Genomic DNA, 21,420 nt, shown 5'->3' on the forward strand with positions numbered 1-21,420 from the left:
ATACTAAAAGAATAGAGGAAAGGATTTCATCAGAAGGCTAAGCTAAGAATAGAAAAGGAATGAATAACAAAGGCTCGTCTCTGACCGAGACAGTCCGGCCAGGTGAACTGTGATTGGCCCGTAATTGGAAACAGCCTGACGAGGCCAGTCACAGATTCCCCCTGTTGCATTCCACAGCAGCAGATAAGAATTGTTTACAGTTTGTTCCTGAGGCCTCTCAGCTTCTCAGGAGGGGAAAAATCCTAAGGAAAGGATTTTTCATAAAACATGTCGGTGACATGTCTCCACCTGTGAAGTTCAGATTTCTACCTCCTTCATAAGACACTTTGTGATCTACTGGTGAAAATTGCTATATATGAGCAATTTTCTATTGGAGAACTTTCAAGTTAATATTAAGTTAATATTAAATACCAGAAAGAAATAAAGCTGTTTCTTACTTTCGCTGGGAAGTTGATGTACTATTCCAGTATTTGTTATCTTTTAATAGTAGTTATTGTCCTTTAAATCCTAAGCCATTGTGTAATAGCATCCTGTGTTAAGATTGTGTATGTTAGTAGAACACTGGCAAACACAAGAGTTTCTATAAGTTCATCTTGTCATAATTTACAAACCTGTTCCTCTTTTAAAGGACTTTACCCCTGCATAGTATTTTAGAAAAAATATATGCAAATTAGCTCTTTCTTCCTCGGCAGTGGGGTTCATACTTAATGTAGGAATTTATAATATTCATATGTAGTATGCATGAAAAATTCTAGAATGCAAGAAATGTGATTCCACTTTCAAACATTTAAATACATGACTGACTCTGAAGTTCACAGGGCAAACCTGGAAAATGTGATACAATCTACCCAAATGTTCAAAAACTGAAAAGGAGTGTAAGACCAGTGTCCATTGCAAACAGTGAAAGCAAAGACGTATAGGCAAGAAAGAATAAACAAGAAAATCAAGCATACATAAGCATAATTCATTTTTCCATCAGTTTCATTATTTTTGAGGCTTATTCTCTTGATTTTTGAGTCCTGGGATTGATAAATGCGAGTATTTTGTCCCTTTGTAACTTCCAGTTCAGAGTCAGATTTTTTTATTGTTTTATTTTCCTACAGTCTATCAATGGAGGTTAGAAGTTCAATATATTCTATATCACAAGAAAAGTGAAAGGCATTTTTGATGCCTTGGGAGGCCACCTAGAACAGAGGCTAGACAGTGTTAAAGGAATAAAGTAGGTATTTATTAAAGGCCTTCAAAGGATACACCTTGGGCAGTACAAGAGCCTGGCCAAAGCTACACCCAAGATGGACGACGGGTCATGAGTTTTTACACTTTTATAAGTTTTGGTCCATTTACATATTGGGGTTAATTGTCCAATCACAGCTTCAGGTTATGAAGTCCCATCCTCCCGGATTGCTCTTCTCAATTCACTGTTGTTTATAACTTTTGGGCCTGAAGCTGCAATGGTGTTCTTGGTTCTCGGGCTGGAAAAGGATTGTTATGTCTGACTAAACTGTGAGGAGAACTTGCTAACACTTTATATAAAGTTCAGAGTTATATATTAATGCAGTACAGAATCTGGAGAATATGAAAGCTAAAACTTAAGGCATCATTTTAACCACAGAATAGAATAGTTCACATGATGAAAAGCAGTCATCTCACACTTCTACATATTTGTTTGTCATAGTTGAATATTAGCCTCATGGATTATTTTGTCCCTTCTCAAGGAAGTATTTGGCCTCAGCTGTTGTTAGTACATAGTTTTTGAAGAGTACTCAACAAACCTCTCTGGCTTTCAGGTATGGTTGGAGGCTCCAGCCTTCTTTGTCTTTCCAAGCTGCTCAGGGTCCCCCAGCACTGTATCTGGTAATTTCCTAGATCCTGAACTCATTTTTTATTTTAAAAGTTTTGTGGCAACAGATATATGAGTCAATAAGAGTAATCATTCTAAAAATATTACCTCACAGAATCACAAAGTAAACTAGGTTGGAAAAGACCTTTGAGATTGCTGAATCTGACCTGTGACCCAATATTACCTTATCAGCTAAACCATGGCCCTGAGTGCCTCATCAAACCTTTTTTAAACACCTCTAGGGATAGTGACTCAACCACCTCCCTGTGCAGCCCATTCCAATGCTGAAGCACTCTTTCTGTGAATAACTTTTTTCTGATACCTAGCCCTGGTGCAGCTTGAGGCTGTGTCTGCTCATCCTGTCACTGGTCACCTGGGAGAAGAGACCAACCCTTGCCTGGCTACAGCCACCCTGCTGGAGTGGAAAACATCTTTCCCTGCAGTCACCCCTTTCCCTACACTGTTTTCTGTATGAAGTGACCCAGAGGTTTTGCTGGCAAGGGGAACTGTTCTGTCTGTCACACTGGCCAGCATTACAGTCATTCCCAAGGGACATGCTATGCTGTTCCCAAGGGACATGCTATTCCCAAGGAAGCTGGGCTGCTGGTGTCTCCTGTAGGTCATTGTGTGCAGTTTATCCTCTTTCATAGAGGGCAATGGAAGAAATTGCTGTATTTGCTGGAGGAAGTGGGAAGCAGGAGCCTGCAGGAGGGCTGAGAGCTGTGAAAGGGTAAGAGAAGAGCTGACATCTCTGCAGAAGCATGGCACTGCTGGGAAAGGCAGCCAGGTGCCAGAGACCACAGGAGGGACCTTGCTGAGGAGCCATCTGGCCACCAAAGAGGTGGTGCCTTAGTTGAGCTGAAAATGAGCCCAAGAGAGCAGCCCCAAGTGACAATGACAGAGCCAGCAGAGCACAGGGCTGTGCTAACGCTCTTCTGCTTTTATTCTGTCTCATTTAGATTGGGGGTGGAGGGGAATGTGGAGGTTAACAGAGGAGCTGCTGTTTTCATTGTAATATTTATACAGATGAAACCTGACATTTAAGCTTGAAGGCCTTTGAAGGCCAGTCTCTCTGGGGTACTTCCTTCAAGAAGAGATTTCTCAGCAGCTTTACTTCCTCCCTCTGGCTGCTTCACCATCCTCTCTCATCTGGACTCTCCTGTCTTGCTTTCTCTTGCTTTCTCCCCCATGTGTCTCCAGAGATGAGGGGCAGAGGAGCTGATGAGACTGAGCAGTGAGGAAGGGAGGAGACAGGGAGCAAAAAACATTAAAGGGAGGAGCACAGGCAAATAGTTGTGCTCTGCAGGAGGAAGATACAGTGTTGGGTAATTGTGTTTTACTTTGACAGAATGTAACACATGCTGTAAAAGGTGAATTCATGCCAGCAGTAATAAACACAAATGACCTGCAAATTACAATAGTAGGTGTAGCTTTGCCCTCAGGTAAATATCTTAGTTCTTTTATGCATTTTGATTTCCAGTTTTTGACCATACAGTAGGCACATCATAATCTCAAACAGCCCAAGTACCTTGTCTAAATGTGTAGTTGTATCAAGGATTACTGCTAAATTCAGTGTGGGTTTATTTGCAAAGAATGGAAAGTTCAGTCATAGAAATCTTGCATAATCTTGGATGATAATGTCTAAAAAGCTATAGGCAGGGGTATATTCAGACAGTGAACTCACTCTGACCAGTGCACTTCCAGGGACTGTTACTTTTCTGGGGATCTTTCACTGTCAGAACATACCTCTTTTAGCAGACTTAAGGCTTCAGTAACTTCCATAAAATTCACAGAGAGAGTCTTCTGCAACTGCACATGGTCAAAAATAAAGGGGAGAAATATGAACATGAGTGCATTCATTAAGTTATTTAGTAATGGTTCTTTCTAGTGATGGGTTAAAGGTAGCAGTGTGAACTTTAAACAGAAAAAAGAAATGTTGTAGTGAATGTAAGAGAGTAAAAGTAATATTTTGCAAGCATGCTATAAAACAAGAGGTCACACAGAAATATGTCTGGTGTGGAAATGTAGCTATATAAACCTGAATGCTAGTATTTAAATCATCAGTATGTGCAAGTATGTATTTTCACTTTTTGTCTTTCCTGAGTCATTTTACCATGTTTTAGCATTTTCTTTTCTTTGCATTGATCACCTCTGTATTCCTTCTTCTATGGTAGTGGTATTTTTTACCTGGATCCTTGCTTTCAGGACATTTTCTATAAGTAGCTTCTAATGAATGCCAAGTTGATTTCCAGAACATGGTCCCTGGGGAATTTCTATACAAAAAGTCTGCATGTGGCTATATATCTGAAATTTCTTCCCTGATTAGAAGCTTTAAATGCAAAAAGCTAAGAAAAAACTATGGTTTCATAAACTAAAACTGCCAGTGAGCCCATATTCAGGCTACCAGAGCTTTAGATTACGGCAATGTGCTTCCCATGCAGCTATTTGACAGTAGCAGCTTCCTGTTAGGCATCATGCCCCCTCTGAAACATAAGTTATTAGTATTTCTCAATTCCAACATGCTATGGGCCTGAATAATATGGAAGCTGCCATCATCTGATAGTCTTTTGCTGTCACAGTTTAAATGGGGCTGTTTAATTGCTTAATGAGGAATTTTTGGTGAACAGTATTTTTGGTATGGGAGTCTTCACTTTTTAATTCAGCTCTTCTCTTCAATTCTTCATTGACCTTCCTCCTATTTGTGTTCTAAGTTGGTAAAGTTTCTTCTGACATTGCACTCAGAAAGGGAAGAAAATCATTAGGATTAAGGATTTTCTTCTCTTTCCCAGGCCGCAGCACTTTGATGCCATTACACATTTTGTGACTTCCCCCTTAAAGTCTTTCCTCTGCAGTCAGATGTTCTCCAAGGCATTTGATAATTTTAGATCATCTAACGGAAATGTCAGTTTTAGACCCGAGGCCTGTACCTCTCCAAGTATTTTGTGTAAGGCCAAGTAAGGATGACTTTATATAAAGGACAAAATTTGTAGCTCTTAAATTGAATAACTCAGTAATACATCCTTCTCTTAGAATCTAGCAAGCTCAAAGGACCAAGATTTAATGACAGGTTGGGACACAAGCTGTACCTAGTGCAGCTCAGTAGAAGTCAGTGAAATGAAGCAGTCAGTCCTGAGGGCTCGGGGTTTGTAGGGGCAGTGCTTTGGATTAGGTTGGCTCTCATGGGCAAATTACCTTTTGCAGCTGGAGCATCACTAGGTGACCTCTGGGAATGTGTATTCCCACTGTGTCCATTGTGCCCTGACAGATCACTGCAGAACATGAGTACAGGCATGACCTACTGGTATGGTCTGGAGATAAGCATTATAAATAGACTTCTAAGCCCAAATTAAAATGATAATCTAAGAGCATCACAGCTGCTTTTGTGAAATGACCCACAGTATGGGGGTCGCACAACTCTGGCTGGAAGGAAGCAACAGAGAGGGATAAGAGAGCTCACATTTATCTGCATTCATGTCTGACTGTTGTTCAGCACAAGTATGCAAAATTGGTACTCAAAATACCTTGATTCAACACATTGCTAGGGATTACTCCTTTCAGTACCCTGCTATTGCCCAGGAGTAAGCCATGTCTTTCTTTTTCTCTATAACCTCCTTTTGCAAATAGGCTTCATTCCTGCATTTCTCACTAAAGTCCTAGAGCATACTCTGGACTGGATCAATAACACTAATTCAAGACCTTATTTACTAACTGCTACTCAGCAAATCCCCTCTTATAGATTTGTCTTTAAGAGCTTTGTAGAATCACCAAATCACTTAGACATTCATGACAGCTTCTTCAAAATAAGTATTCTGTATTTTCCCAGAGGAGTAGAACAAAGAAAATAGCACTGAAATACCAGAAAGTTTACACAAATATTAATTATCTTTAAACCAATAGCTTTTGCTTGGTCGGGTAGGTAAGTATTGCTTGTTTCAAAGCACCCCCTTGTGCAGGCAGTCGGTAAGACAAGTTGTACAAGAAGCTTCTGGCTCCCTGCCACTTTGAGCTGCGTGGGTCATGATCTGCAAGTCACCCACCCTTCATCTGCCACAGGGCTCTTTTCTTCAATGGTTCATGTCCAGAGACCTCCTGAGGTTTCAAACTCCTGAGTCTGGTCAAACTGGTACAATATAGATGGAGGTAGTCTTCAAACTGTAAGTTTCCACTGTTATCCACTGGTAAAATATAATTCTTTGAAAATCTGGTATAAATGGGTAAAGTCCAGCTGAAATCAATCAATATGGATCTTCAATATGAGCCGCTGCACAAAAAGAAATTTCTTACACTGTTGAAAAGATTTTTATAGATATTAGTCAAAGTTGGTAAACAGCATACTTAAAAATAAAAGGCTGCAGATTTGAGTCTTCCAAATTGACTAGTGACTTCAGTCTGTCCACCTGGAGATGACTTTATAGAAAGGTAGCTTTTGAAACCTTATCTTTTCTGAATTTATGGCACTTCTGGTGCCATCATGAATTGGGGAACACAGGTAGAAAAACTGTCAAAGTCTTTAGTAATTCTAGAAAATTTTGTCAATGTTATGTAAAATGATTAATATTTTAAAAAATTTGTGTCATGCTTTTGAAAGGAAACAAACATCTCTTCAAAGCCAATGATAACTGTATGTTTCACTTGTCTTAAATCTATGATTTACATCCATTGACTGGGCAATCTCTGTCGACAGCAATGTTCAAATGAGCCATTTCCTTGACAGAGATAGTACACTTCTATTGGGAAAAATAATCCATTCCTTTTTGGTTTTGAATTTTGCAGTGGTTTTGTAAATGTCCGGATTTTGTGCTGCCTCATTTTTTTTTACTTTAGTGCTTATGCTTTGTTTAATAAAAAAAGGAAACAGATTTTTTCTGAAGAGGTAAGTAAGGAATTCTGCATAACTTGGTGTCCCAGATATTAATTCAATGATGATTTAATTGCATCACAAGAGCTATTGGTTGAAATTAAATTACAAACAGACGAGAGCAGACAACACATTGTAAAAAATAAGCTGAGGTATCTGCAAGTGTTTCAAATGTTCCCTAAGGTACCCTACATTGTTTATGTTTCAGAGAACCAAGGCAGCAGTGCCAGAATACCACCTGATACAACACTTTCAGCATAAAGGCACTTGAATTCACTACCTACACAAGTTTTTTTCACCTGCAGGATGCATATGTGTTTGTTCTGTTAGTGCCTACATTTCCTGTCTCCTCAACCCATTGATTCTCACAGTTTACCTGCACTTGATGTTCCCCTTCTCTTACCTCACAGAGTGGCATCCTTCTGGCAGAACCCCATCCCATATTGTTGTTACTCCCCATATTCAATCTTCAGGCACTGCTGACAAATCAGTGAAACAAAAAGCTGATAAATTTGCATGTATCATTCATTTCCTTTTCTCATAACTCCCGTGGATTATCTTAGGTACAGTGTTATGTAAATGTTGTTTCACTTGAAGTTTAGAATTTGAGTAGAGCACATATTTCTTGTGAAAGATGATGGTTTACATTTCTGAGTGCTGGGTGAAAAAAAAATGTAAAAGCGTCAGTTGTGCTACAAAATGGTACTACACCAGATTTGAAGACAAAATTAAATACTAATGCATGAAATACAGATTTTTAAATTGTGATAAGTGCAGATCTAATGCAATTTTAACTGCAGAATTGCTGCTGCTGACTTCATAAAATACATCCCATAAACAGCTGCTAATCTGTTCACCATTTGTGTCTTACCATTCATTTGTTTAGTAATCAGTTCTCATTTGTTCTGCATATGGTACAGCTTTCCTTTTATAGCAGCTGCATTTAATGAACAATTGGAGGCACAAAAATATTACAGAAATATTTAACTATTCTCCTACATTTTTATCCATCATTAGGGTAGTTTCAATAAAAGTTAGAAAATGAGTTCATTAAATATAGAGTAAGGAAGGTGTAGATGCTCTGTCATCTTCCTGAACTGGTAATTTGTAGTGGAAGTTCCAGTGACTATGCTTTGCACTCCTCTTAGCTCCTTTAGGCAATTAATTTTCTCTATTTATACCAGCCATTCCCTTTTGTGATTCACTGACGTCAACATGTCAAATTTGATTCACTTTTTGGCTTTGCTCTGTAGCTCTGTATCATATTAGAGACCTTTAGGTAATGTACTGAGTATCTGGCAGACCAACTGAGTGTATTTCAAGATTTTTAGAAAATGACAGTTTACAAGATTTAAGATTTTGTCAGGTGTTCTGCTTAAATGTGGGAATCAGTAGTCATTAAAGCTGATTTGTGTGACGATAATTGCCTTCTGGAGTACTTGTGTTTAAGTGTCATCCTAATTGCTTTTTTCCAAAAATTCTGATCTTTAACAAGAACATTTTATGCTAGTAAGTGTTCTCTTATTTATTCATGCTTCAGCCATGTCCTGCAGCCTGAACTTAATGAAAAAATGTAACACAATCTTTGTTTATAGAACAGTATAGGTGAGAATACAGCAGTGTGCTGAAACTTTATTAGTGTTAAGGGCATGATGCCAGATAGGGCAAATGCCCATGGATTGGACAGCCCTCTGTCCTTGGTCAGTCTTCACTGGTGACCTTGACCTGCAGCTATTGCCAGGGATCTGCGAATCTGTCAAGTGCAGCAGTGGGCAGAGGAAAAGGGCTGTTCATTAGAACTGACTGCTTGGATCAAACACCATTCCAGAAAAGGGAAATTTCCAGTCAGTTCTACCCGATTCAGCCACAATGCCAGGTGGGTTGGGGAGATGATTAAAGAAAGAAATGAGTAATTGCTTAAATGTGCCGAGCATTTTACAGATTGCACAGTGTAAATATTTTAGATATACTCTTTTCAGAATCAAAATAGCTGCAGGTGAGTTTGATATGTGTCACCAGGCTTGTATATAGATAGATGTGTAAAATTTGCTTTGTATGGGCAAGTGCTCAGTTGGGAGAAATATATAAATGATGACAGCATATTTTAGAAAGGATATCAGGTATTTCTGCCAGGCATTTTCATTGAAAAAGGCTTAGCTGTGAGAGAAATGTGCTTGTTTCTAAATTTAACCTTACTAACAGTTTGCCACCTTCTTTTTGTGTGTATGTCTTTTTCTCTTCCAGTGCCACCTTGGGCCTTAATAGCCATAGCCATAGTTGCAGTCCTATTAATCCTCACCTGCTGCTTTTGTCTCTGTAAGAAATGCTTGTTCAAAAAGAAGAACAAGAAGAAGGGAAAGGAGAAGGGAGGGAAGAATGCTATTAACATGAAAGATGTTAAAGATTTAGGGAAAAGCATGAAAGATCAGGTAAAGTAACTCTGCGTTTCTTAAACTCTTGGGTTGCATTTGAAGGTTTCTGTTTGATGTGTCTGGAAAAAGCTGTGCTTGTTGTCTCAGTAGTGGCTCTGTGAAGAGTGGACTGATTGACAACATCTTCTCAGTGGTATCACAAGGGATGAACCTGGGTGTGGCATCACTGATGAAGCTGCCAGCCAATTTCCCTGCTCTGCTAAAAACTCATGAGCAGGCATATAGTGACTCATCCTTAAGGGGCGAGTTTATCAGGGGTGTCCTGCTTGCTTCAAAAATGGAGCAACTGTGTGCAATTTTCACTGTATTTTTTTTCAAGACCAGTGTTTATGTATCTTTATATATCTTACTAGCAGTATTTCTGAGATTACATAATAAAGAAAAGTAGTTATGAACCTAAATTTCTTTTCACACCAAAGTTCAGCTGAGAAGGAAACAATAGTATAGAGGCAAAAATGAGAGTGAGAAGCAAAGGAAAATTATGAAAAAGGAAAACCACAGAGACATTCAACACGGTGATGCTTGGAGAATTCATTTTGTTCTAGAGAGGAGAAGATTAAAGATAACAGGCCATACTTGGAGCTGTAAGTCAACTGAGTAACTTGGAGAAGATTAATATAATGCCCTTTGAGAGCAGCATAATTTTCATAAGGGCAGAAAAGCTTGCCCTTCAGATCTGCTTGGTGGAAGAGAAGCAGAGGTTGCAGGGCTTAATACTAAGGGCCACAGACTCAACTAATACCTTCCTGAGAGAAAACAAAGCTTTTTATTCTTGGGATTTTAGTACTGTTCTTCCTGGAGCAAACAGTTTGGAATAACCAGCAGAATGAGGAAGTAAACACAAAGTATCTGTTTGTCCTCAAAGCTCAGAGATTTCCTAAGCTAAGAAGACAAAGGGCAAGATTTCTCAAAAAGGAAGGACTGAAGAAATTTAGATAATTACTTTGCAAACCCTTATAAGTAGAAGCAAATAACTTTAAAGATACTGCATAGTCAAGTCTGTGTTCCCAAGACACCTGGGAAAGTTGAGCTAGAGAGTACAGGAGCGATTACCCAGTCCAAAAGAGAGAGTAAAAGCATGATCAGGAATAAGGAGATGATTCCACAAGTTGGGATCTAGCATAGAAAAAAGCTGAGCTGCAGGCAGGTTGATCAGAAATACAAGTCAGGGCTGGGAACCCTAGAACTAGGGCCAGCTTGTCAGGGACAAGATCCAAGAAGAGAGTCTGAAAGCACTGTAGCTAAAGAGGCCCATGGCCCAGTCCAGAACAAGTGGTGAAATGCCACTGCTCAGTGAGGGAACAGCCAGCAGTGTGGCTCATCAGCCAGTCTTAAGAGTCCTGGAACAGGTTAGCATGCTTTTCCAGGCACGTAGGGTGTAGTAGGGGAAGAGCAAGATCAGGAAGTGAGGTGAGGGTGAGGAAGCCTTATAAGTCTGATGACCATCTGCAATAGATCACATGAGAGGAGTCCAAAAGGAGCACAGATAAGGGGAGGAAAATAACGGATAAGTGTAGAGCTATCCAAGCTATTTCCAGTTTCAGTTTCAGAGACAAGAGGACAAAGAACAAATGCTGGAGACCCTTACATCCCCATTGCAAGTGGAGTGCTTTAGATACTGCGCTGGTGTGCACTTTTAACCTTGGTTCCTCCTGGAGATGCAGTGCTTTGTGTGCCACACTGGTGTACTGGAGTGTGTGGCACCAACACAAGACAAATTCACACCTGAGAAAAACATCCTTGGTACACAAAATCACAACTTTAGACAGGTATTCCAAGGTTATAAAGATTAGTGAGACTGAGCTCAAGAAATACCAGAGCAGAAATTTTGAGTTCTCCCTTGAAGAAGATATTATGCTGCTGTTTTTTTTACTCTGTATGATAAATGTGACATGAACTCCTTCTCTTAAAGCACTTTGATTTAGCATTCATCCCTGTATTTAGAGACTTTGTTCTGAGGTATTAAGAAATTGTGAGATATTTCCCCTTCAATGTATGGAAAATCAGGTCATCACTTGTTGGTTTATGCTAGGCTACTGTAACCTAGCTCTCCCATTGAACCCAGAATAATTTGGAAGAACTGCTTTGATTATGTTGATGGAAAAATTTCTGGAGAACTTCATTATGTCCTGCTAATGATAATGAACCAAATACTTTGTCATAGGATAAATAATGTGCAATTTGTTTATTGATATTTATGTGGAATTTGTTCCATATCATGTAAGGCCTTTGTTGTATTTACAATGTATTATTAAGTGTTTTTAATTATATTCATTAGGACCTGGATAAATGACCATGGATTCTTGGAAAAAAAGTATCTGAAATTCAAAACTACATCATTTTATTAATATTGAGCTCCATTTGTATATTTTAATGGGAAGATTTTATAAAAAGCTGAATCCTGCATCTTTTGGCTACAAAAAGAGCTCAAACTTTGAAAAGTTGCACAGATAGGTATTTTAAGATGATTCCATTCAAAATACTTGGTATAGTTGTTTAAACCTACATTTGTCTCGATATTTTGGTATTTAACTAGCATGGGTTTTTTTGCACAGTTAAACCTAAGGAGGGTAGATTCACAGTTGATGTAAATGTCAGACTTTTAGTAAGTAGATCACCAACTCTCCAGCTACCTCTCCTCACTGTCTGGGATTTTCAAACCCAGGCTGAAAGATTTTGTAATTAGCATCCTAAATTCATTTCTAGCAGTCTGACAGTGTACAGATTTTAAGTCCTTGGCATTCAGTAACTTTTGCCAACTTGATTCCTAATGCAACATTTTGGCTGTCATTTTTTTCTGTATGATGTGGTTTTTATTCTAACAGTTAATTTTGACTTTCCCATGCAGGTTTTAATATACCTAGCTGAACTCAAGGCAATGCTAAATGTAGCATAGTTCAGTTAAGAGAATTGAAACATTCTAGAGGCTCTGGCATAAAACAGAAAGGAGAGTAATAGGAATGCCTTTTAGCCCTTCAAAGAAGCAAATTGTTAAAAAAGTAATTGAAGAGTAAGATGTAAATCTAATGCCATTATAAAGAGCAACGTATAGTACTAATAATGTTGTCAAAAACTGAAAAACCTACTTCAGTCATTGTTAGGCCTGAACTTGCAAGTGCTAATTACTTCTGCCTTCAGCTAAAAGTGCCCAATGGCAGTTGCTAGTCATGTGGCATCTTGCAGGATCCTAGTTCCCAAGGCACACAAAGTTGGAAGAGAGTGCCATTTGGTAAACTGAAAGCAACAGCTCCTGGAAATAAAATTTTTATCTTAGTCTGGATTTTTTTTTTGAGGAGAACTTTTGAACTACTTCTATTCATGCCTATCCATGCCAAATCATCATAGAGCCATGTAACTTGGCATAGTTGAAGATTCTTTTGAAATAGAGTCACAGTCAGCTCAAAAGTCACACATCGATAGCTAGATATTACAGAAAGGGGAATAAAATTTTTGTCTCTTTTAGAATATTTATTCTTCAAAATATGCACTTCCCTAAACACAATTCAAAAGAGAAATTGTCTTTATATGAAGATTATCAAGAGATGTAGCTGAGGTAGGATGGGAAATGAGTTGAAAATAAAGTTTGGTTTTCAGTCTTGCGACCCATTTCCATTGCAGACAAGGCTTCCTTTTTCAAGTTGAGTATACAGCTCCACCAAAGGCCACTGGGAGGATTAGATTCCTTCTAGGGAAGACAGAATTGTTAATGAATGTACACCTGTAAAAAAGGTCATTTCTCCATGTTTTCTACTACTGTTTGTGTGTGGATGTTTTAATTTTTATTTCTTCCTCCTATGTCCTCCTTGTCAATGTTGTGTCTCATGACTGTTCTGGATTGTCACTTGCGGTAGGTTTATTTTGCTATTTGGACGCACCTAGACTTAAGCTCTCATGCATAGTCTCCTGACAGCTCTGTCTCCTTAGCAGAGATGGACATGTAGTAGCTTTGATACACACATCAAGAGGCTGAACTAAATTGATTGGGTATTTTTTGGTTGCATATATATTTGGGGAGGCTGGAGGAGAGCAGAAGAAAAGAGGTTGTCATTCTTTCTACACTTAAAATATTAAGTCAAACGGTACCAGAAAGCTCAAGTTTAAAATTGATCGGTGCATAAAAATAACTTGCTAATTATATTTCCTTTTTGTATAAATGTCACCATATCAAAAGTAGACAGAAGTAATGTGTATTTTTAATGTCTTAGTTTCTAAGTGTTGCTAAATTGACTGCTACATCATGAAACTTGCTGTGGGCTCTCACATCATCTCAGTACAGTGCTCAGGCATTTAATTCTTAGTGTTCCATACCAAAGCTTTTTAAGTGGTCTTAGTACAGATTTCTGTTGGTGCAACTAGTGACAACTGGCACTAGTGTTTTTGTGAGATTTTCCCATCATGGTTTTCATCTTCATAACTTTCAATCTCTGCTAATGCCCCTGGTAGCTCCCACTACTGTTTTTCTTCAAGGGGGGAAACAAAAGGCCCTGAAGACTCTGTTTCCGAGATAGTGTAATAGCTTCAGATTTATTATGTCTGGATTTAATGTGTTGGTACAGCAAAATTCTTGATTAAGCTCAGCCTGTGGGCTAAGAAAAGGAATAGACATAATCATTCATGAACAGCACCACTGAGAACTTGCTAAGATTTAGCCCTGTAACTTGGATAATAATTGTTGTGATCTGAACATTTGATGAGGTCACAAAGGTTTTGTAGAAAAGGAGATTTAATAATTTCATCAGCTTAAAACACTGTGATTAGTAAAGAATTTTTTTGCTTACAATGTGTATATTGTGTGAAACAGGAGATTTGGTATTAGGTCTATGTTCTACAGCCTGGAGTATGAGTAGTATATTCTTGGCTCTGCTACTGACTTACTGTGACCCTCAGTCAGCCACTTGACTTCTCTGTACATTTGTTTTTCCTTTACATAGGTCTTTCTTTTACATTGGGGTTATGTACTAACTTAATCAGAATATTCTGATTAATGCTCCTCTCTGAATAGCAGGTGTTGTAAAGTGACATGACAGTGAGAGCTGCAATTGCACCCAGATGAGCTCCAACATACGATGTTTTTTTTTTTAAGACTGATTTGCCTTATGATTCTAGCTGTTGATCATCCAGCACTCTTGCCCTCATGTAGACAAAATACTGAAGGAACAAGATTTTTAGTGTTAGGTGCCCTGAAATATTCCAAAGTAGAGTGCGCTGACCTTGCAGCATGAAGATAATAGCCCAAATGAAGTCAGCATAATCCACACTGACATCTAAAGAGCCTGGATTTCATTTGAAGCAACTCAAACCTTTATTGCCAGAAGAAAATCCATGAGGATCTTTCTGAGGGACAGGAGCTCTGTTGCTGGCAGTGGTCTTTTCTTCTGCAGTATTTGGTTACATGCTTGTTTGTTTTCCCAGTTGATTGCCTAAAGAATGGTGAGGTGTTTATTCCACAGTGCTACCACCTATCTTGGTAGCATGCCAGTCCCCATTTTTTGTCATCTTCAGCCCTTGGTGGCGTTAATGCTCGCCATGGCTTATCCACAATGCAGTGAGACATCCTAATTCACACTCAGAAAGATGATGTTCTGCAGAGCCACTGCAGTGGAGAGGGTTAGTCAGAAACACTGGGGATGAGTCTTCATAGAAAACAAGCCCAATAAGTTTACTGTGGCAGTCGAAATGGATTGACTGAGTCTTGTTTGTACATAAATTCAATCTCAGCCTTGACCAGTAGTCCTGCTTTTTCACCTGCCTCAAAGACTACTGTGCAGTGTGCATAAAACTTCCTGAAAAATGTGAATAACATGTTTACGAAGATAAAATGTTATAGATGAGTGTTTGTGTTCTGCAAATATGTTTTCTGTAAAACTCTTTTGAAATTTAGATTTATATTAGATTTCAGAAGCCTGAAAATATGGAAGCAATAGCTGTGAGACACAAGACTGAGTTTATTTGCATTCATGTCTCTTCCTCTCAGTCACTCCTAAGAAAACATAGGACCCTGCTTTGCATGCTTCCTGAGTTTGTTTTCCTCCTATGTTAAACTATTTTTTTCTGTAAAGTAATTAATTTTTTTACTTTTATTGTAACCTACTGTACTGTTAGGGGTACATGAAGATGCAGATCCTGCTCATTCTTTTACATGTCTTGTTTTCTATATTGAAGGTCTTACCACTGGAAGCTTCCATTTTCAAGGATGTTTTTTGCATTTTCTTGATTAACAGAACAAATTGGAGTTCTTTATTCAAGACCAGAGTCTGAAAGCTCCTAATGAGTGGCATTTAGGAAGTATGCAATTAGTCCCTAAATTAAATCAGACTCTCAAGACATTTACCTATATCCACAGACTGTACAGAGAGCTAAACTCCTACACTATGTCTGAAATTAATGGGTATGCATAATCTACAAGAAGAACAGCAGTTCATATTAATGTTTTTAAAACACTAAAATAAAAACTAAATATTTGGGAGTATTTAATAATTTTGTTTCTAAGGAAGGGTATTTACACTTTACAAATTGATAAATAATAAATATGAATAGCAAACAGCCTTAAAACATGAGAATATCAGGTACCTCATAAAGTCCTATTTAGAAGATGGTCAGACCATTATCTTATCTCTTTTTAAGGAACTAAGCCAGTAGAACAGGTCTGTGCCAACTTTTTCTCCAAAGATCAAAGTGGCACTCAGTAAATCATCTCTGGCTGTATTTAGGTTAATTTTCACAATCAAATACACATAGTCCTAATTATATAGTATGACAGATTTTCCAAACACAAATAAATGTAGTACTCTGAGTGGTCCTCCCAGGTCAAGGAGCCAGCTCTGTCCCAAAGCATGCTTCCACCTGGCCCACTGCCATTAATTTGGGGAGGATGGAGAGCAATTGATGGAGCAGCATGCCCTGGCCGAGCAGCCTGAAGCTGCCTCCCACTCGCAGCCTGCTGCTCGGTGCAGGCGAGCGCTGCCTGCCATATGGCAGGGGGGGCAGAGCCAGCAGCGTGCTTGCAGGACTGCCTGCTACTTTTGGTTCACTCACATGGGCCCTGCTTTCAAAGCAGACCCTGACCCACGGGATGAACTTCCAAAATAGGCTCCTGGGTCTGAGATCAGCTTCATCTTTTTTCAGCCTATAAACACTGGCTATAGGGGTTTATAAAACATTAAAAAGAGATTGATTTTTGAGCTTAACAGCTCCAACTTAAATGAATGTGTTCATATTTTACATTGAACACCTGCAGCATTTTCTGTATTTTTCTGTTGCACGAGGTTAAGTTGGTATTTTGGTACCTAAACAATTCAGCAAATGCTTAAGCTGAACAAGATGACCTCATGTCATAGAGCTCCTAAAGAAAGAAAACCTTTTGAATAACCCAACGAAGACCATTTAAAAGCTGGATAACAAGCAAGGGAGTAATCAAGCAAGTCAAGGCATTGCATGCTGAACCCAGCAGGGCTTTTCTCATTGTATTCATCAGTGTGGCCCACTGCTGGTATGTGAGGCCAACATTCTTACAGCAGTAATGGCAAAGTAGATTTCACAATGACCAAAGCCTGGCGCAGCCACTGGAAACCCAGGCGCAACATGCTCTTTAAATTAATTCATGGAGAGAAAGCAGATGCTGAATGAATGAAATGTTGCCTTTCCTTCTGAGGGACTGTGATAGAGAACATGTTACAATTGCAGGCTTGTCTGCTTTGTGATAGGGAACCAGATGGGAATTTTTAAAGGCTTTTGTTTTCTCTTGGGATAAAAATTGGCCAGATCAGAATTATGGTGTTCTTGAATGGGAAAGATAATGATAAGAGGTGTACCACCATTAGTGGATAAGCAGTCATTTCTAGTTGTGGAGGAAAAATTGCCTTTCCAATAAATTCGTTGTTGGACATGGCACAGAACATTCTTGCTACAAAATCTTACTGTTTTCTTTTTCCAGCTCACCAGGCATTGCACCTGCCTGAGGACTGGGCATCATTCAAACATTAAAACAATATTTCCTTCACCATTCCAAAAGAAATGATGGCGGGGCAGGTGGAGATGGAAATCAGAACAGCAGCACACACCGTGCAGCAAACAAACTTACAGGCTGCAGTCAGTATTTTGTTTTGTTTTGCAATGTCTCTCCTTCTTGCTTAATGGTAACTTGTTTCCTTAAAAGTGAGGCTGTAGGCCACCCCATAAACAGAAAGAACCCTAAAACCTCTGTTAATGAAAGCATTTCTTTATATACAAAAGTGAAAGACGCTTTGCATTTTAAATGGTTTGCAACAGAAACTAGTCATTAACAAGATGTGACTCAGCCATGATTGTGGCCTCTGCCTCTCAGTACTCTTGCTCCCCCAGCAGCTTTGTTACATGAGTCTCCTACCACTTTGCTTTCCTGAAGCTTCTGCATATGTGAAATCTGGAGGCAACCAGCAGAGCAACTGCCCTTGCAGACTCTCATTTTCTACACATAGTTTGGGGGGGGATTAAAGTAAAGTTGTTTGAAGCCCCAGAATCTCTTTTGTGGTTCATGGTTGATAGTAGTGGGGCAAGCCTAGTCACAAGGTGCAGGGTTTTGGTGAAACTGAGCTGAAAGCAAGGGATGTTAGCAGTGTTGGGATGCAATGTCACTGGAGAGAGGCTTTTGTCAGCTCAGGGAATGAGAGGGAATAAAAACCCAAGAAGTGTAAAAACCCACTACAGGGTGTGGAGTTTCAAAAGAATTGAAAATTAGGTATTTTCTTTAACATCTCAGAAGAAAAGAGGAGGCTGCAAAACCGCTCTCAATAACATTATGGAAGTGAAGATGCAACCAGCAGATTGAATAGCGGATCTCAAATTGCTGTAATTTAGATCTTTTTGTTGTAAGAACTACTGCAGAGTAGTTCTGATTTCAGTAGACACAGATGTATCACCTTGAAATGTTTGTGCTGGATTAACACTTTCTTGGTACATTCCTACACCTGTTTACATATAAGCCTGTATTTCACATACTTACACGCATTGGAAAGGATGTAGATGTTTTACTGTTGTGTGTTCCTGCATATGTAATGCAGAAATGAACAAACTGCCTGAGTAAAATTCATGGTCAGCTCAAATTAAAAAAGATAAATCCAGTCTCCAGCACAATGTAATTATGCATTTCCATGTTGCATATTTCACCAAAAAAAAAAAAAACATTTAAAATGTCATGAAATTAAAGAAAATGGTAGAGAAGGCAGGGCTTACATTGGTCAGCATCTAAATCCAGTCTTTCTAGTTATGGTTTATCAGTTGCAAAGGCTTGATGAAAAAACTTGCTTATAATTAAAAATGTTTTAATTTTTTATAAAAAATATAAAATACAGCTGCTTATTTTAATTGATCGTAGCAATGCAACAGTAAGATTTACTACAGTGTGGTACAGTATGCTATAAATTGAGGGTTGTAGTAGTATTCCATTAAATATTGATCTTCCAGAGAATCTCAATACAAAATTAAAATCCCTGTGGGGTGTTTCAAGTACTTTGAAGCAAACCAATTCTTCTTCCTCTTTGGAATTCAGTAGCTAAATCAAACATGAGAAACTTCGGTGCTTCTTTTGACTCCCCTTCTTCCTGAAACATTAGCCTCTAGTTTTAAAGCAAATTCCTCTCTTAACAGTAAAAACTATTATTTACAGACTGCTTTAGAGATAATAATTTGTCCTTTTTTTCCTCCCCCCAGTGCCACAAACTTGTCCATCTCCAAACACTATTTCTTTCTCAGTGTTTTTTCTTAGTGGTTCAATGTATCTGAGTCAAGGTCAAGAAGAATCATGTAGCTCCTCAGCTGATGTCAGTAAGGTACAATGTTTTCCATCTCTCATGGAAATAGCTTTCACCTTTCCAGTAGGCTTCTCATCACCTGTGGAGACGTGTTTCTGTACCATACAGTGTTCCCTGCCTGCACTTCAAAACCCCCTTGCAAGAGAGATGTTAGCTTCCCATTATATTTTCTGTAGTCGCAGTAAGACCTTTTTTTACATTGAGCTACCCACTGCTCTGTCATCTCGACTGAACAGCTTTGCAGAAGAGAATGTAGTTTTCCCAGAGAATGTATAGATACATAACTATTGCCTTGATGGACTGTTTACAAATTTCTCTGATTTGGAAATTAGCATATAATGGTCTTTTTGCCTTCTCACTTTCCTCCCCAGGGAATGGCCATAGGATAGTTCCTCTCAAAATCCAGGTCAAAAGCAAGTGGAAAAGCAGAAATTCCAGTACTTGTCCCAGAAACAATAATATACTGGAGGTGTATATCACACTTTTATCATGGAATCCTCTTTTAGGACCATACTGGGATGATTCAGAGCAGTGGATCTTGGAGTTAACATCCCACTCTAACTTCCTGTTTTTTCCTGTTGTTTCCAGGCTCAAATAAACCTGGTTGCTTCAGATGGATTGAGTCACATCTTTTTTTATGAACACAAAACCTTAAGCTTATTTTTATGACCAAAAGCAAGAGTGTTTGGCATAATCATATCGCTCCATATCCTGAAAATCCCATGTATGGTCTGCCAGAGAGCCTGTCAGTTTCCGAGTGTCACATTTCTTGTTGTACCCACAAAAATGTTGTGCTACAGTCAGGGAACTTACTAATAGCTCAGTGATAAAATGTCTCAAACCAAATTTCATTTCAGGCAGTTCAGCCTTTCCAAATAGAAATGGTTGAGTTTAAAAAAATACTATTCTTCCAGTCTCACAGGTGATTCTGTCTATCACTGACCTTTCCCCCCAATCTCATCCAGGTAAAATGTAATTTATGTTTCTAGTAGAGAGTCCATCATTCCACTAACATTCAGGTATTTACACGAGACCCAACTCCTCAGCTCACAAAAATCAAAGCTGTTGGATTGGTTTCATTTGAGCTGTGCCAGCAGAATTTCTAGCTAATTTCAAAAGTAGAGAAATAATTGCTTAGTATCATACAGTTTTGAGTCTGACCTTTTTTATTTAGATCTGCCTTCTGGAGAAGAACATTTTCTACTTCAGAGATGAATCTTCCTTCTTTCCAAACCCACACAACTGTTGCGTGGCCCTCTGTATTCAAAGCTGAGTGAGAATGTTAATGCTTTCATGTTTCTTCTTTCCTAACCACCATCAGCTGTGCACATAGCTACTCTAGCCTTGCTACCTTTTCAGAGAGCTCCAGCAGCAACCTATTGTTAAGAAATGCTGTAGGTTTCCTACAACACAAAAAACCACAATTGCAGAAAAATTACATTGCAAGAAAGAATACATCTTATTCTGGCACTTTGTCTGTGCAAGAAGAAACTTCATACAGAAAGAACCTTCATTCAGATAGGGCTCTTACAGACAAGTATTCTCTTTACTATAACATGCAAATAATTCTGGATGAATGCCTACTATTGACTCTTTATTTTCACAATCTCAACTTTACTTTCACATTTTCCACAATTTTTCATTATTTGTCTCATCACTTTTGTCTATTTTTCACCTCTTATCCAGGAAAAAAATCTGCTAGAATAAGATCTACATAGTTAATTATGGTTCATATGGTTTAATAATTGTATGAATTACCTTTCACACAGTGAAAATACTTCTGCTTTCTGGTACAGGGAAAAAAATACATCATTTAGTATTTTAATTATTTATAAAATCTAAGATAACTGCTGTGTCCTTTAAAAATAGGCTATATGCAATAGACAAAGCTTGCAAGCAGTGCTGTATTTCTTTATTTTTGTGTTTCTTTGTAAGCAAACTAAAATCAACTTTCAATCAATTTGGTTCAGCCAAGCTTTATTGCTAGAATGAATAAAAAGGAAATTGGTCTCGGGAGGGAGGGAAAAGGAGGAACATGCATTTGCTGATGGCATGGTGGAAACTTTGCTTCCATATTCATTCTAAAAAACATGAAAAATGTTTGGCATATGATTGTAGAGAGAGCTCATCCACAGCACATGCTCTTTATCACAGTAGTCCTACAGAAATGTGTTGCCAAATGCAAACAATGCACAGCATGTACAACCAGGTTTGACATTGCCAAGATTCTTAAGTTGAATGAATGCGTGACTTGGCTTATTTAATAGCATGTTTGCCTCCTTGTGCCTCTTTAAGAGCCAGTCTGAGCCCAGAAGAACTATTTCTTCACATCGAGATGATATTTTGTTTCTACTTGCAGGTTTTATAACAATCCTTGCTTGTTATAGTCCAAGGAGCTTTCTTCCTACTTCCATTGCTTGCTTGCTGATTTATAACATCTTATTGAGCAACTCAGAAAGTAGAGATATAAATGAAAAGTGCATATTTGAATTTCTGCTGTTT

At 38.5% G+C, this 21,420-nt stretch overlaps 1 protein-coding gene across 1 annotated transcript in view; it reads left to right on the forward strand.

The window, feature by feature from the left end:
- The window catches only part of SYT1 (synaptotagmin 1), a 253,467-nt gene that overhangs the window by 155,846 nt on the left and 76,201 nt on the right, over window positions 1-21,420 (forward strand). The window contains exon 4 of the mRNA XM_009086709.4: window positions 8,943-9,127. Coding sequence (XP_009084957.1) covers window positions 8,943-9,127 — 185 coding nt within the window. The remainder of the gene's footprint in view (window positions 1-8,942; window positions 9,128-21,420) is intronic.

This window comes from Serinus canaria, chromosome 1A (assembly GCF_022539315.1).
Source record: "Serinus canaria isolate serCan28SL12 chromosome 1A, serCan2020, whole genome shotgun sequence".
Lineage (NCBI taxonomy): Eukaryota > Metazoa > Chordata > Aves > Passeriformes > Fringillidae > Serinus > Serinus canaria.